At 39.5% G+C, this 14,984-nt stretch overlaps 1 protein-coding gene across 1 annotated transcript; it reads right to left on the reverse strand.

Moving 5' to 3' along the window:
• Window positions 1–1,968: 1,968 nt before the first annotated feature.
• plp2b (proteolipid protein 2b) lies at window positions 1,969–11,913 on the reverse strand. Its single transcript, XM_086213369.1, has 5 exons — window positions 11,504–11,913; window positions 5,776–5,931; window positions 5,578–5,676; window positions 3,168–3,264; window positions 1,969–3,069 (listed from the first exon to the last, which is right to left on the reverse strand). The coding sequence occupies exons 1-5, from the start codon at window positions 11,600–11,602 to the stop codon at window positions 3,056–3,058; spliced, it is 465 nt and encodes a 154-aa protein (XP_086069495.1). The 5' UTR covers window positions 11,603–11,913; the 3' UTR covers window positions 1,969–3,055.
• Between the last annotated feature and the right edge of the window lie 3,071 nt (window positions 11,914–14,984).

The raw sequence follows: 14,984 nt of genomic DNA on the forward strand, positions 1-14,984 counted from the left end.
TCGTTTATCTCCATACAAATTAGTACTTTCCTTAACATTTATCAACCCCATTTTGAAAAATATTTTTTTAAACGTGAAACAAAAAATTAAAACAACAAATTCAGCATCAAGACCGATTTCTGTAAGTTTTAGATGATTTTATGTTTCATTTTTTATAATTACTAATATCCTTATTAGAGCATTTACATATATATATATGTATATATATATGTATATATATATGTGTATATATATATATATATATATATATATATATATATATATATTTTTTTTTTTTTTTAATTTCATCTGGGGGCTGAACTGAACCTTTGAGCAACCCTGGCCTGGAGTCATTTTGACAAAGAAATAGAGAAAAATTAAGTTCCTTTACTTTGATGTATTGAGGTGATTTGAAACATTTGTGCATCATGTTGTCGGTGACTCACTGTTTCTGGATCAGTGATAATGTAAATGCTTTCTCTCCTGTTCTGTTTATATAGTGTTTTTTTTTTTTTGCTTCCTCAGCAAACCTGCATCAAAACATGACCTGGAACCTTTGTTACTGCTGATGTTTTTCAGACTTTCTTTCATTCGCTGCAGGAAATGGAAGAAATGAATGAGGTCACTGTCAGCTTCAGTCAGCCACCAGCCTTATTTCCCAGAGAGCTCCTTGGTCCTGACTTATTCCAGAGCCACAGAGGTTGCAGGGAGGTAAGCAGAGCTTAAAAGTTGAGTTCAGGGTGTTTTATTGTTGTCTGAACAGCTTAAAAAAAAAGAAAAAAGAAAGCAGATGTTACTCTGCTATGTTTCACAAGTTGCATTTCTTATATCTGTTTGTTTTGAACTCTTTGTTGATAGAAATTGGAATTATTCATCAGCATGGAGAAAGAGAGGCTTACTTTTGTCCCTCTCTTTATTTTTGTTTAAAACCAGCCAAGAAAGACCATACTTGGCTACCAGCCTCCTGTAAATGAGAAGCATTTTGGTTCTGTTCGAGTATGTAATCATTACGGTAATTCAGACTCGTTTCAGTCCAACACTCCTAAACCTATGAGCACAAATAAATATTTCAAGTTCCAGTGTTTGGGCCATTGTTTCATTCATTCTCACTGTCTGTGGACGAAACCGTTACAACTCCTGCTTTTATTTTGAAGGTTTGCTGCCATCGCTCGAAAAGACCTTGTTAGCCTGACTGCTTCAACTTGCTGCCCACAAACCTGGTGGCTGACTTCTTTGTAGTTTGGCCTTTACTAAACCAGGCATGTCCTCAAGGAAGCTGACTGCTTTACTTCATTTTTGTTTTTTTGAAAACCACCCTAAACTTTTTGCTTCATACTATATTTGGACTTTATTACACGTTGGCAGAGTTTGGTTCAAATTGGTTCACAGGAAATCAGAATTACACAACTGCTGCTTTAACTTCTGAATAAGTGCTCCTGATATGTGTGGTATAAATCATGAGAACCAAACTGATGCCAATAATCGGGAGTACAAATATCCAATAACCAGTTACTCACCTAAGATCTTTTTTTATGTATTAAAACAAAATATATTGATGAGAGAGAATGTATGCAGAAGCACTCGTTCTTTTTTGCAATGATCTCTCAAATGTGATTCAGATACTTGAGACAACAGGATGTGTTACAGGCAAAACATTTGTCTTTAACAATAAATAACAAATAGTTCAAAATGATAAGAGAGAGGCACTCGGGCCAGTCGACACCTGTCTGATCATATCTTAGCATCAACAACCAAAATCACAATAACTATTCTATCAACCTGATTTAACTCTGCCAGTTATTCCTGATGCGAGGGACGGAAGATCAAAATGGATTGATTCATTTCAAATCATGAGAAGGGATCTGCTACCATCTAGTGGTCACCTGTGAGAATACAACCCAACAATCACATTCTTGTTCTTGTTGAATAAACTGCAGGATTTCATAGATTAGAGAAGTGTAGAATGTAAACTACAGAAACAGATTTTCTTTGTTGTAACAATGGCTTTTATTTCCCCAAAGCACAGCTGCTTTGAATTTTGAAATAACACTACAGATTCTTGAAAAGCATGTTAGAAAAAAAAATAAGGCAATGTTGAATTATAACAAATAACCACAACAGAACTGAGGAAAAAATATTTGAATCATTGTAAAATATTCATGTCATAAAATTCATACAACGTGTCTTCTCTACAGACTGATTTCGTTCTCTGGGCCTCATCACAGGAGACGACGTGCTCAAACATTAACCAGACAAAAGTGGAGCGTCTTGCTACGCTGTACAAAACGTCAACAGAAAAATATGCAGCCCCCTGCAAATGTGTTACAAACATTAAAAAGAATGATCAACCTGAGCATGAATCAAAATAGACCAGAGATGGCACTGACATGCATACGAATTAAGAAATGTGGTTGATGGTAATGGGATGATTACTCAAACGGATGCAGACTGAACTGTGATTAGAACAAAACAGATACAAGATTGTGACTTTCAAATGTTAGGGATTTTGGAATTAAAGAGGAACAGGATGAAGGGACTGACTCATCTGAGTGAGATTTAAAGGCACTGGTTCACATCAGGAGCACCTTGAAGATCAATGTTTAAGAGCACAGAGGGAACTGTTGTTAGAGCTAACAATTCGCACTAAAAATACACAAAACAAGCTCACCAAGCGCATATTTATGATGTTAAATAATTCCTAAAGCACCCATACAGCAGTTCATTACAAGTACAAGTTCATGTTAGACAAGCTGCTAGATGACACCAACTCAAATTTTACACGGCCCGTATTGTACAGTTTCCCTTTTTTCTATCAGATCAAACATTGAGCTTTAGTGGTACGTTGAGGTTTGTGAGGGGCATTCCTCGTATTCGTCGGCTTTGAGTGACGTACAGGCACAGATGTAGACTACCAGTCACGTCAAGATATGTCTTCCTCCTCTCAGGCGTGGCCTTTTTCGAGAGGGATTTTCATCTGCTTCCACCGTTTCCTTTTACTGTCCATCATCATCATCTCTGATCTACTCTTGTGTTCACATCTGCTGCGTATTTGACAAAGGCAATGTTGTTGGAGTGTTTAAACTCTGTCATCTGCAAGAAAAAAAGACAAGGGAGAAAGTGAAAGATGTGAAAGACGATTTAAAATGTGCTTTTCAAGAGCGATTAACAAGAAGAGCGGTGAGTCTTACCAGTAGAAGCTGCCGTGTGCTGCCTGGTGCTCTTGATTTGCAAGAAGATGGTGTAGGTGTCGTAGGCGAAGAGCAGACCAGCGATCAAACCAAATACCTGAGAATAAACAGCTCTGATTACATAAAGCACCACTTTTTAGTCAACAAACAAATGGAAAACCTTGAAAATATAGAACTTGCAGTGTAGGGGGGGGGGCATTCTAACTTGAATGAAGTAAGTCAGGGGCCACATACTGCAGGATTTGTGTCTGTGAGCTTTTCACTGTACAGTGAGACTGTGTGAAATTCTGCAGCAGATTGTTTGATGCATTTTTATAACATCATCCTGCCTAATGACAGTTTTGGGCTTCTTCTTCTTTTCATGAATAACTGTCCACTCTTGGTTACTAATCAAAAGTCAACTATGCCCTTTTTGAGGCCTTCATGTATAGTAACTCTGATTCTATGATCACATAATTTCAAGTTACTAACCCTCAGCTGAGTGAGCAAGAATCAAGTGAGCCTTCAGTCTATCTAGTTGTATACAGCGCCCTCTGTTGGAATTAAGTTTAATAGCAGAACTTGAATACCTACAAATTGTGGCCATTTCATTAGCATGAAACTGCGGTTTTTGATGTTCTGGGGAGACATTTGTTTTCCTTTGAGGACACTGTCATTATTGAAATAGTGCATGGGCCTGTTCTATCTTGTTCATGTGTGTTAGACGATGAGTAAAGCCATTCAAATCAGACAACTTCTATGATGCTCACACAACAACATAGCTTAATCCCCAACTCGAGAGCGCTTAGCTCTACAACTGAATGGGGGTCTACTGAGGACAAGATTATCCCTCTGAGATAAATCTGCTAATGACGGCAGTCGGCAATGAACGCCAATGACCGTTTATGGAGTGATTTTTTGGAGTTACTTATGCATTACCTCCAAATATGATGATTTCTATGAAATTTCTAGCAATACTTCTTCAATGCACCTCTGAGCTTCCCAGGAGTTTGTGTTAGCTCAATCCTTGAGAGAGTTATTTAGTGGTTAAAGTCCCTATGGTGTAGACTGCACCCTTTTTTTTTAAAAAAGAGATGTCAGTATGTCATGCATTCTTCCCCAGAACTTGCATATGAATCAAGTGAGAGTCCATATATAAAAGTATCACAGCTGGGGGTTAAAAGAGCCACAAGGAAATGGATGGAGGAAAATGAGACATTAACTACAGAAATAGAGGCAAACACATAATTGTAGATTTGGACCTTTAACTGATTTTGAAATCCCTTAAATTCCTACAGGATGCAACGTCAGGCATGTTACTGAACCTACCTCTGTAGCAGAGAGGAACAAGACAAGTCAACAGCACTCAGAGCAGCTCTCCATAATTCTCTCCTTTTACCAATAACAACTTGGAGCTCGTATACGTTTAGTGCATCTTTGGCTAATGTTGTGCAGCTCTGTTTAATTTTTATTTCCAGTGAAGCTTTTTAAATTACATCAGATGTTTCAATGGCAAAATAAGTGACCATGCTGCCTTTCACATTCTCACTTTATGCTGCTCTTGTCTAGTCTTGTCTTTAGACCCTAGTCTGTGCTGTAGTCTGGTCTACAGCCTTGTCTTCATTCATTGATTTTTTGGCAACAATGCAATCAAACTTCCCGTAGAATATGCAGCAGCTCACGAGGGGTTAAAGAAATGTCTCTGAGCCACTAACTAAAGTACCTGATTTCCTTCATCATGTGCTTTTGCTCAATAGTTTTAAAGATGGTGTAAACGTTTTAAAGATTGGTCAAGGCCTTAGTGTGCACTAAACGAAAACAGGAAGGAAGGAAGCGCAAGATATTCAGTGAAGAAATGTTACTCAATAGTGCTGAGTGTCTACAAATTGCGAGTGTGCATGTGGATGTGTTTGCACATACTCCATCCATCCATCCATCTATCCATTTTCTACCTCTTATCCTGTTAAGGGTCACGGGGGGCTGGAGCCTATCCCAGCAGCCTTCAGGTGAGAGACGGGGTTCACCCTGGACGCATTGCCAGTCCATCACAGGGCCAACACATAGAGACAGACAACCATTCACACTCACAGTCACACCTACGGTCAATTTAGAGTATCAATCAGCCTCGTCCCCTCTTAATGTCTTTGGCCAGAGTACCTGGAGAGAACCCATGCAGGCACAGGGAGAACATGCAGACTCCACACAGAAAGACCCTATGCTGGAGCCGGAGCTCAAACCCAGAACCTTCTTGCTGTGAGGAGACAGTGCTGACCACTGCACCACCGTGCTGCCCCATACTAAACTCATTTAAAGAAAACCCCTCTTGAGTTTCAGTTCACATATCTGCCATAAAACTAATTCATTCATAAAAGCAGTTACCCACAGGAAGTTGAGCAAAAGATCTGTTTCACTTCAGAGAAGTGATACTCACCCCGCCTGCGATACGAGCGCCATCCCCAGCTCCTCCGATCACACAGATCAGAGAGGTGATGATGTAAAGGACGGCGCCAATCCCAGCTCTGAAAAGGTCCTGCACAAAAGAGGGAAGCAGAGGATTGAAGCAGTGTGTTGGTGTGTTTGCAAGATTTTTGTAAAAAAGATCAAGTGGTAGAACTCCTCCTGCACTCACAGTCCAGACCCAGTTGATCACTTGGATCTGCTTGTCCATCTCTGTCATGAATATACCAAAGAAGACCATGGCGAAGATCATCTCACAGATGGCCACAGCGGAGTAACCTCCGTACAGAGACGCAGCATAGCAGATGATGATGATGAAACTGATGAGCTACATTAGGGTGGAAGGAGGAGAAAAAGGGATTAAAAATTGTGTTTTTCAGCATAAAATAAGGCACCTCCGGAGGAATAAAGACTGCTTCAGACAGGAATCGGGGAGCTGGCCCTTCACTGTTGACCCAGTTGTTTAAGTGAGAGATTATCTGAGGGTCGCACCTCTGTCTGTGTGATCTGTTTGATAGTTTTAAAAAAGTTTCATAGTTGCACCCAGGTAGTGCATCAGTTTGTTGAGTATGGCATTTAGCAAGGATATCCCACAGTCCCTCAGGGTTATGCTTCTTGAATTCTTCTCCTTTCTAGGTTAAGAGAGGCTTGCTATAGCGGTCAAAATAATTGCAATTAGATATTTTCCAAATCATTCAGTCCTACTTCTCAGTTTATTTTATATTACTTGTTTTTAACAGTGTATACATCGGCTGAAAATGAGCCACAGGAGCAAATCTAAAAGCTCAAGAACAGAGAGTAATGTGTCAAGTCAAATCTGAAGAACAAAGATGAGTTGCTCCATAGTTCAGCCTCTGATTCAACAACCATTTTTGCAAAAATGAGAGTATTTTCTCTGTACTAGGGTGGAACAGCTGGGTGTACTTCAATGCCCTCTATCACATTAAGCACTCAGTCTCACATGCTGCTTTCATCTTAGGTTTACAGCATGTGTTCACCCAATCCAAATCCTAATTTTCTTTATAAGGGAGAGAGGAGGGCTGCATTCCTCTCAGTCCATTCCACTGAAATGCCGCCAGCTTGGAGAAATCATACACGAAGGCAGCCTACAGCTCAGAACCAGTGTTTGCCTCTCAATACTGCTATTGTTGCTTCTGTCAATCTGTGTGGGCGGATGAATTCAAACAACATGGACATATGACAGCTAGGAGGGCGTGGTAGCTAACAATTCAATCCCAAAAGCCCTTTTAAGACTCTAAATTTCCTTTACTTGCAGAACTTACATGCCTTAATTTTATTGCTGTTCCACATCAGTATCTTCAAAATGTCCAAATTCCTTTGGATGAATGTACTTGAATAATACAGCAAAAATAATATTGTGTAACTGCACTCTTTACAACTGTACAAGGCCATTTGAATGGTTTATGTCTTTGTATATGGGTGAAACTACAAAGAAAACACACAACCAACCTAGGCTAACATGCACTTCTAATTGCATACTGACCTCTTAAGTATCTGAATTCTTATTCTCATCTGAATATTTGTTCTCATCACTATTCGTCTTTTGCATGACCTCTTTTTAAGCATGTCTTCATGACTGCCATTCCAAGTCAATGCACAAGCATGTGACAAATAACATATTTCAGTTATAATAACGTAATTATAGTTTTAACTCAATAAGACAAAGAACTGAATCAAAGGGAATCTATTCTTTTCCTCTCTGGACAGACAGTCTCTCCTCTGAGAAGGTTAAAAACCATCCTTTGTGAAACAGCTTTTGGGTGCTCGTTGAGCTGTCACTATCATTATCATAGCTTAAATAATTCAGGATAATTTTTAAAAAAATATTTATTGCTGTGAGCTCCCGCCATGCTGATAGATCTCCTCATAGTATGATGTAGCTTACGAGTCTACCAGTGCACTGTTGACCTGTGACACGGTACAGATTAGCGACGGAACACTGGTCTCAAGTGCTTATACTGACAGAGGTGCTGATATTGACACCATTTATTAGAATGATGGTGCTGATCCACATCCTGATCCAGATTACATTCCAAAACGTGTGCTGGACCATGAACCTGCTGTAACATAACTTGAGATATCACTGATATGTATATACAGTTCAAATAAATTTTTTGGGAACACATTTAATTTTAACACATTTGTGCATATTTTTGGCTGTATTAAGTGTTGTGTGTGTTACTATAGCCTCATCAGGTGACCTCAACCAACAGCAACAACTTTAATGATAACGTTCAAATTGTATTGGAATCATTTAAGCATCAGCAGGTATGTTAACAATTCGGATGAAAATGTAAACAATATGGATCGATTGAAGATTTCTTTCATTATTGGTTATCCCGCTGATTATTTTCACATTTAAACGAGGAATGATTCAGTTCGTAAGATATCAAAAAACACTAAAAAATGCTCATCAATTTCCCAGACCCAAAAGTGATGTGTTGAAATTGCTACTTCTGCCCATCCAACAGTCCAAAACCCAAAGACTCTTCATCTTTCAGTCAGATTTGATGAAAAAAAATAAAATAAAAATTGTAAAACCTTGATAGAAATGTCACAGACAGAGTGAAATCCCATCATCATCACATCATTTATATCGACTGCCCCAGTATGGAAGGGAACTGCAGTGCGGCAATATTAGGTATAAAAATTATCATAGAACGGATGTCAGATTGTATTGTGATGAAACTTGTGATGACACCCTTGATAATTACCTGTAATAATTGAAACATTCAACAGAAGTATCTTAGAAGGCTCTGTGTTGCAACATCTTCCAGAAATTCAAGAAAGTGCAGTTGCTTTCATGATGATTCAGGTTTAAGAGGACCTGGATGACTGACTGATGATCCACTCTCCTCACCAACCTTCCACTCAACAAATCTGATATGCTTCAACATTTCGCCACATTGCTTTCTGGTGACAAATATAATCTTAAATGCTTCCTAAATAAACTGGCCTCTGAGACGCATCTTAAAAGGCATGCGCTGCACATTGCGATATTTTATTCTCAGACACACTTAGTGGCAGGTGTCAAATCACTGCAGTCTATGTGATACACTCATGATGTAACTGGGTTGACACCAGCCCTGCATCTGTCACTACTGCTTCCCCTGCCCACAACTCGCAACTGTTACACAAACACGCGGCCGGCCATCCAGCCAGCCAGATGCATCAGTAGTTCATGTGTTCTTGAGACTGGCACAGGCTGCCTCTGTAGAGTAGCGGGGTGGTTGAGGCCAAGGTTACACACAAAAGAGGCTCTATCCACACCAGAACCGGTTGCTCTGAGGGCAGCGCAGTCACACAGAGAAACACCCACTACACAAGAGTCTCTCACAACAAGACAGGCTCTGAGATGTTGATACCTTTCGATATTCAACACAGCAACAGATCTGTTGAACGCTTTAAAGATGCAGCTATTCACATCAGTATAATGAGCTGCTCTTTCAAACTGACTAGAGGGAAATTGTTGAGAACAGTTGGCTAATTATAGTCAGCAGATACATGAGAGTTAAGAGCTGCCGAGGCTCCCTAAACAGCAACCGTTGCTAGGGAAGGCACTTGCATTTTGGGGCATTTTTTTTAGCACTAACTGCAGCTCACTAACATGTATACCATGTGTGCTCCGGGCAAAATGGAAAGTTCAGTTTCATTTAATCAAATACTCATCATTCACTCTTTCCTTCAGCTTTTTACTTCTCTCTTGCTCAAATGCATCCCCTTTTATTTTTGTGTTTAGAAATTGTTTAAAAATCTGATGGTTTTCCAGTCATAAAACGTGTGACTTTGAGTTTATAAGGTTATCAGCTGGGAGTTGTACTGCAGCTTCAAACATGCTCATGTATGGTCATGCCTCAAGCAGGCAGAATGGAAAAAAAAAAACATCCCTAAATGTCATTTGTTATGGCGTTGTTGTCAGAACTTGCTGACAGTGCATTAAGTGCACATTTATTCCTTTACACTCTTGATTTCTAGCCACAGCTAAAATCCCTGGCTGTTGTTTCCTATTAGAGCGGGCTTAACAAGCAGTGATGGTATTTGTTTTCCTGTTTCACTTCCTCAATCTACTGCCTGCAATGTAAACCAACTCAAGCATTCACCATCAGAGATTATTTCCTTCAGCATGAATCATGCTGTAGTTAAGATGGGGAGGGAGACAAAACAACTAAAGTGGAGCAAAGCGTGAAGCTAACTTGAAGAGATGTGTGTGTGTGTTTCTGTATGTACTAAGGTTTTCTTTGTTTCCAGGACCAAAATTCACACAGAGGGCGGAATTTCCATTACCTCTGAAAAAAGCCTTTACAGTAGGAGGACCACTGACCACCAACGTCTGAGAGGCTCTTTTATGCGCTCTTTGAGTTACGAGAGGAACCTTTCCTTCGGCAATGCAACAACACTTTAAGACACTGTAAAGTGCTATTACTGTGGTATTTTCAGCTCCTAACAGGCTAATGTGAGATAGGCGATAATACTCCACAATGTAGGCCTGGTGAAAAGCTGACAAGGACTTCAGGTCAGAGTGACTGGTGTTAAAAGAACACACTGCTGTGAAATGCAAACAAGGTGGGCCATGAGAAAATAAAAAAGGCCTTCCGGGACAGGAAGTAGTTTAATTTCACCAAAAAGTATAACAGACTTTAAATAGAATGGAGCAAAGTGGAGAGGCTTTTACTCTGGGTTCAGTTATGACCTTCTCATGTGCCATCAACGCTCAGCATTTGGCTCTTTGGTGCCAAATGAGAAAACAGTGGAGCACAAGTGACAGGTGGAAACCCTTAACCCTGAGAATGATCCCTCAACCCCCAAACCACATGCTTTCCATTCCAAACACACAAGACTGTTTAAGAGAGGAGCGTTTGATGACAGAGACTTCAATGAAACTTCACACTCCATCCAAAGAGGTGGGTATTGAACTTTGATACTACCTGATAGAGTGCTTCAATACTGCAGAATACTGAAGAAGGCCTTGTCCTTCAATAGCAGATTTTAATACCTAAACAACTCCAAGCTATTATTCTTCTTCTATGTAGTAAAACCGCTTTGAGTGGGAAAATGCATGCTGAAACATAAAATTAAGAGCTGAAACACACATTACTATCAGAGATACATCAATTCACCTTTGTCCATATCTATACTGATTGTAATGTCAGAGCTAATTTCTATGGAATATGGGCATTATTGTTTTAAGCATTATGTTTACACATCATTAAAGGGTTGTAAACAACACTGTCCTTAAAATGCATTACATCTATATGTATTCCCAAGAATTTAATCTGAACTGTATGTATGGCAGCTGAGGCGTCTCATGTTACATTAACGGGTTCATGACCCAGTGGAAGCTATGGCGTGGAATCTGGATCAGCACCATCATTCTGATATCCCAGCACAAGATCCTGATAATATCAATCTGACACTCCAGTTGTAGTTAAAATTGGATTACATTTCCGTTTCAGGAAATTGTAGTCAAAATTCATCACTTGCACTTTAATTTTCATTTTTTTCAGATGGATATAGGTGGCTATTTTTTTTTAAAGATCATTCAGGAACCCGGATTGATGCCCATATATAGGTAAAATAACCAATAATCTAAACGATATCTGGTCATATATACATATAAGGCTATGGAAATAGGATTTAACAAAATGGGCGAGTAGAATATCCAGCTGTCTTTTTGAAAATATGTCAGAATTATACATAAATCACTTACGTACTGCAGGCCTATGAATCACAGTCCTTAGCGGACTTTGTAGCACATATATCATAACCAGCGGACGTGACTAAAGTGAAAGTATTACGTTATCATCGCAGCATTTACGTGAATAGCGGTGGTAAACTTGAAGCGCTCACAGGAATGTACACGTTGAAGTCGGTGAACTTACTATTTCTGCGGCGAGGATAAAACCTTTAGGGGTCCTCACGTAACTTTTCAGCTTCTCCAGGCAGTTCGCCCCAGGGCTGGTAGAAGTTGTATCAGCCATTCTGTAAGAGGGAACTTCTGCAGTTTGTTAGACTTAAGTCGTTTCTCCAGACGGACAGAAGAAACGAGCTCGTGCTAAACGTTACTAAAACGTCTCAACGTGCACGCGGAAGCTAGCTCTCCTCCGGTTAGCTGGTCAACCTTCCTGATGGAAAGCTGTTGAAACACCCTGGTGGAAGTTAGTCACGACCACACCAGCTCCGGAGACACCCTACTCGTTAGCCGGAGATGGACAGAGGAGTGGCGGAGCTGACAGTTTTGGGGCGTTGGCTTCTACTTTCTCTAGGGGAGCCGCTGTAAACACTTTGGCACAGTGGAGGCGAGTTGCGTTCAGGACGCCTCGGATATTTTATATATTCGTAAGACCTGTTGCTGAAAATGATGAACATTCTGCTGCTACTTTGCCATTAACACAGTCTTTCAAATGAAAGAACATTGTAGGGAGGTAGTATAAAGGGGGTATAATATGGTATTATAATCACAGGAAGGGGCGGCACGGTGGTGCGATGGTTAGTATTGTCACCTCACAGCAAGAAGGCAGCGGGTTCGAGCCCGAGTTCTCTCTGCATGTTCCCCCTGTACCTGCGTGGGTTCTCTCCGGGTACTCCGGTTTCCTCCCACAATCCCAAAACGTGCTAGAGGGGGAACTAGGTTTATTGAATACTTTAAATTGACCGTAGGCGTGGCTGAGTGCGAATGGTTGTCTGTCTATGAGTTGTCCCTGCGACCCAAGGTGAACTCCGCCTTTCGCCTAAAAGGCAGCTCGGATAGGCTCGCATACCCACCCCTCCGCGACCCTTACAGGATGAGCGATAAAAAACAATGGATGGATGGATGGGATTCCTGGAAGAATGCATAATATTGCGGCCCCTTTAAGAGCATTAGGTTACATAATCGAAGGATATTATTGATGCATTAATGCACAGGTGGTGTAGCTGACAGAGAAGCTCATTTAACAAATTTTTATGCATGGTTTCCCCTATAACAAATATCCTCTTTTACAAGCTTGTATGGTTTATTTCTGGAAAATATATAAGATAACATAGCCTGATAGATGTAAAACACACGAGGTATACTATAAATATAAATATATATATATATAAATATATATTTATATATATCTACCGCTTAAACAGGTATCAATTCAAAGTGGCATATCAATACTTAAATGACAATGAGTAATCAGATTTAATTCTAATGACACAAATGGAAGTATATGTGGTTAATCTATTCTAAATCTATTCTTCTATTGAAGATTGTTTTACAAATTAAAAATGAAATTTCATTCATGCTCACAGTAAGTTTTGACTCACTGGCACCATGGTAACTAAGCGTATTCTCAAAGTTTCCAACCACATATGTACTCATCTGTGATGACTCATTCAGAATCATTCACCGCCTTCACCTTGGAATACTGAATTTCCTATGTGTATGAAGTCAGCATACTCCAATAAGTGGATATATTTTCAGCTGTGTGGATTTTCAGCCCAGGGGATCGTGTGTATGGGACACGGCTAAGGAAAAACAACCACAGGTGGACAGTGTATAGATTTCTAAAAGGGTTGCAAACTTTACAGATGCCAGAGACTCACGACAGTCAAAATCCCCAGATGTGAGTGACGCATACATACACTGCAAATACATTCGCTTATTCAAAAGGCTACTTAACATCAAAATATTCATATAAATCTAGGAGTCAACAAAATAGTATGACAAGAGGTGCGTCCTCTACTTTCAGAGTATTGTATTAATATTTGGTAATGATTTGGAGTCCCTTTGTCACATAACATGGAAACAACTGAAAAATAATAATTTTGCAGTAAACAATAAATCATTTCACATTAAAATATTCATGTAAAAAATGTAAACAATGCACTTAGGTCTAGCCTACACCTTCATAATACTAAACTGCTACTGATAAAGAGTCCCCAGGTCACATGTCATGGAAGGCATTCAGAAAAAACATGTATTTTGCAGTATATTAAAAAAAATGCATTTTACACTAGAATATTCATATAAAATATTGGCAGCATTGAATTAAGCTGGGGTGTGTCTTCAGCACTCATGCCTGGTACTGATTAGGAGTTCCTAGTCCACATGACATGGAAGCCATTGGAACAGATGCGTTTTGCAATATTTGAAAAAGGTGTTTTGCACGAAAGTATCTATGTACTGGAGGCAAGCAAATGAACTGAAAAGAGGTGTAGCCTATACCTTGCTTTTTATTTGGAGTCCCATTGTCACAGGACTGAAGGAAATGATGCATTTCACTGTATGTGAAAATATGCATTTGGAAATTTTTATATCAAAATAACTTAAATATTCCTATAACATACAGGAGAGAATACAATTACTCAAAAGAGGGGTCTCCTATATTTTCCATCTTGTACTACTAGCTGATACTGATTTGGAGTCCGTAGTCCACATTACATGGAAGCTAACAAAGCAGTATACAAAAAATAAATTTTGCATCAAAACACTGAATATAGTGCAATAAAAAGAGGTGGGTCAGATAGTCCCAGTCTAGTACTAATATCTGCTACTGATCTGGAGTCCCTAGATCATGACATGAAAGTTACTACAAGAAACGATACATTTTGAATGGATGAAAAAAAGCATTTTGGGCTTAAATAGTCTTATAAAATACTAGTGGCAATGCAATGGAATAGAAAGAGGTGTATCCTATACACCCCAGTAGCACTAATATTTGGTACTAATTTGGAGTTTCAAGGTCACATGACATGGATGCTATTGGAAAAAAAAAATTCTGAATGTTTTGAGTATGTGAAAAAAAACATTTCCCCTAAAAAGAAAAAAAAAATCATCTAAATTGTAGAATCGATAAGATACAGGGAGAAGAGGGGCGTCCTGTGCTTTAAGGAGGGCCTGTACAAATATCAAAAAGTCCCTAGGTCACATGACACGGAAGGGATAGAGAAAACAAATTAATCTTGCTCTCTCTTTGGTTTCATTGAGTTCACGGTCAGAATTTGGTCTTTCAATCTCAAAACCTGCACTGGACTCATTCGTTAAGAGTTCCCGTGGAGCTGTGAAGCGCAGAGTTATGTTGTGCTGCGTGTGTTATGTACATGGACAGCAGTATTCAGAGGACAGATTTGGCCCCCCGAACAATACTGACAAAATAGTTACGGCCTCACCTGCATGTTTAGTACGTTTCAATGCTGGCTGATATTACTACGGGCCCCTCAAGACATAAGCAAACCACAAAAATGCCAGCTCATCTTGTGCATTTCTTTACATCATGGTGTACCATTATTGCATTCATCAAGCCTTTACCAGGTGGGGTGCTTTGGGTAATTTCCTTTTGCAAGTTATTAATTACAAACTACTTCGTAATATTCTGAAACATACTTTTAATAAAC

This window comes from Aulostomus chinensis, chromosome 9 (assembly GCF_037954235.1).
Source record: "Aulostomus chinensis isolate RoL2024-O1b breed Wild chromosome 9, RoL_Achi_v1.0, whole genome shotgun sequence".
Taxonomy (NCBI): Eukaryota; Metazoa; Chordata; class Actinopteri; order Syngnathiformes; family Aulostomidae; genus Aulostomus; species Aulostomus chinensis.

Coding starts and splice junctions, on each gene's coding strand:
- plp2b (XM_086213369.1), bottom strand. CDS start 11,602: ATGGCTGATACAACTTCTACCAGCCCTGGGGCGAACTGCCTGGAGAAG. Junction 5,932..11,503: donor TTATCCTCGCCGCAGAAATA/GTAAGTTCACCG, acceptor ACCCTAATGTAG/CTCATCAGTTTCATCATCAT. Junction 5,677..5,775: donor TGATCAACTGGGTCTGGACT/GTGAGTGCAGGA, acceptor TCTTTTGTGCAG/GACCTTTTCAGAGCTGGGAT.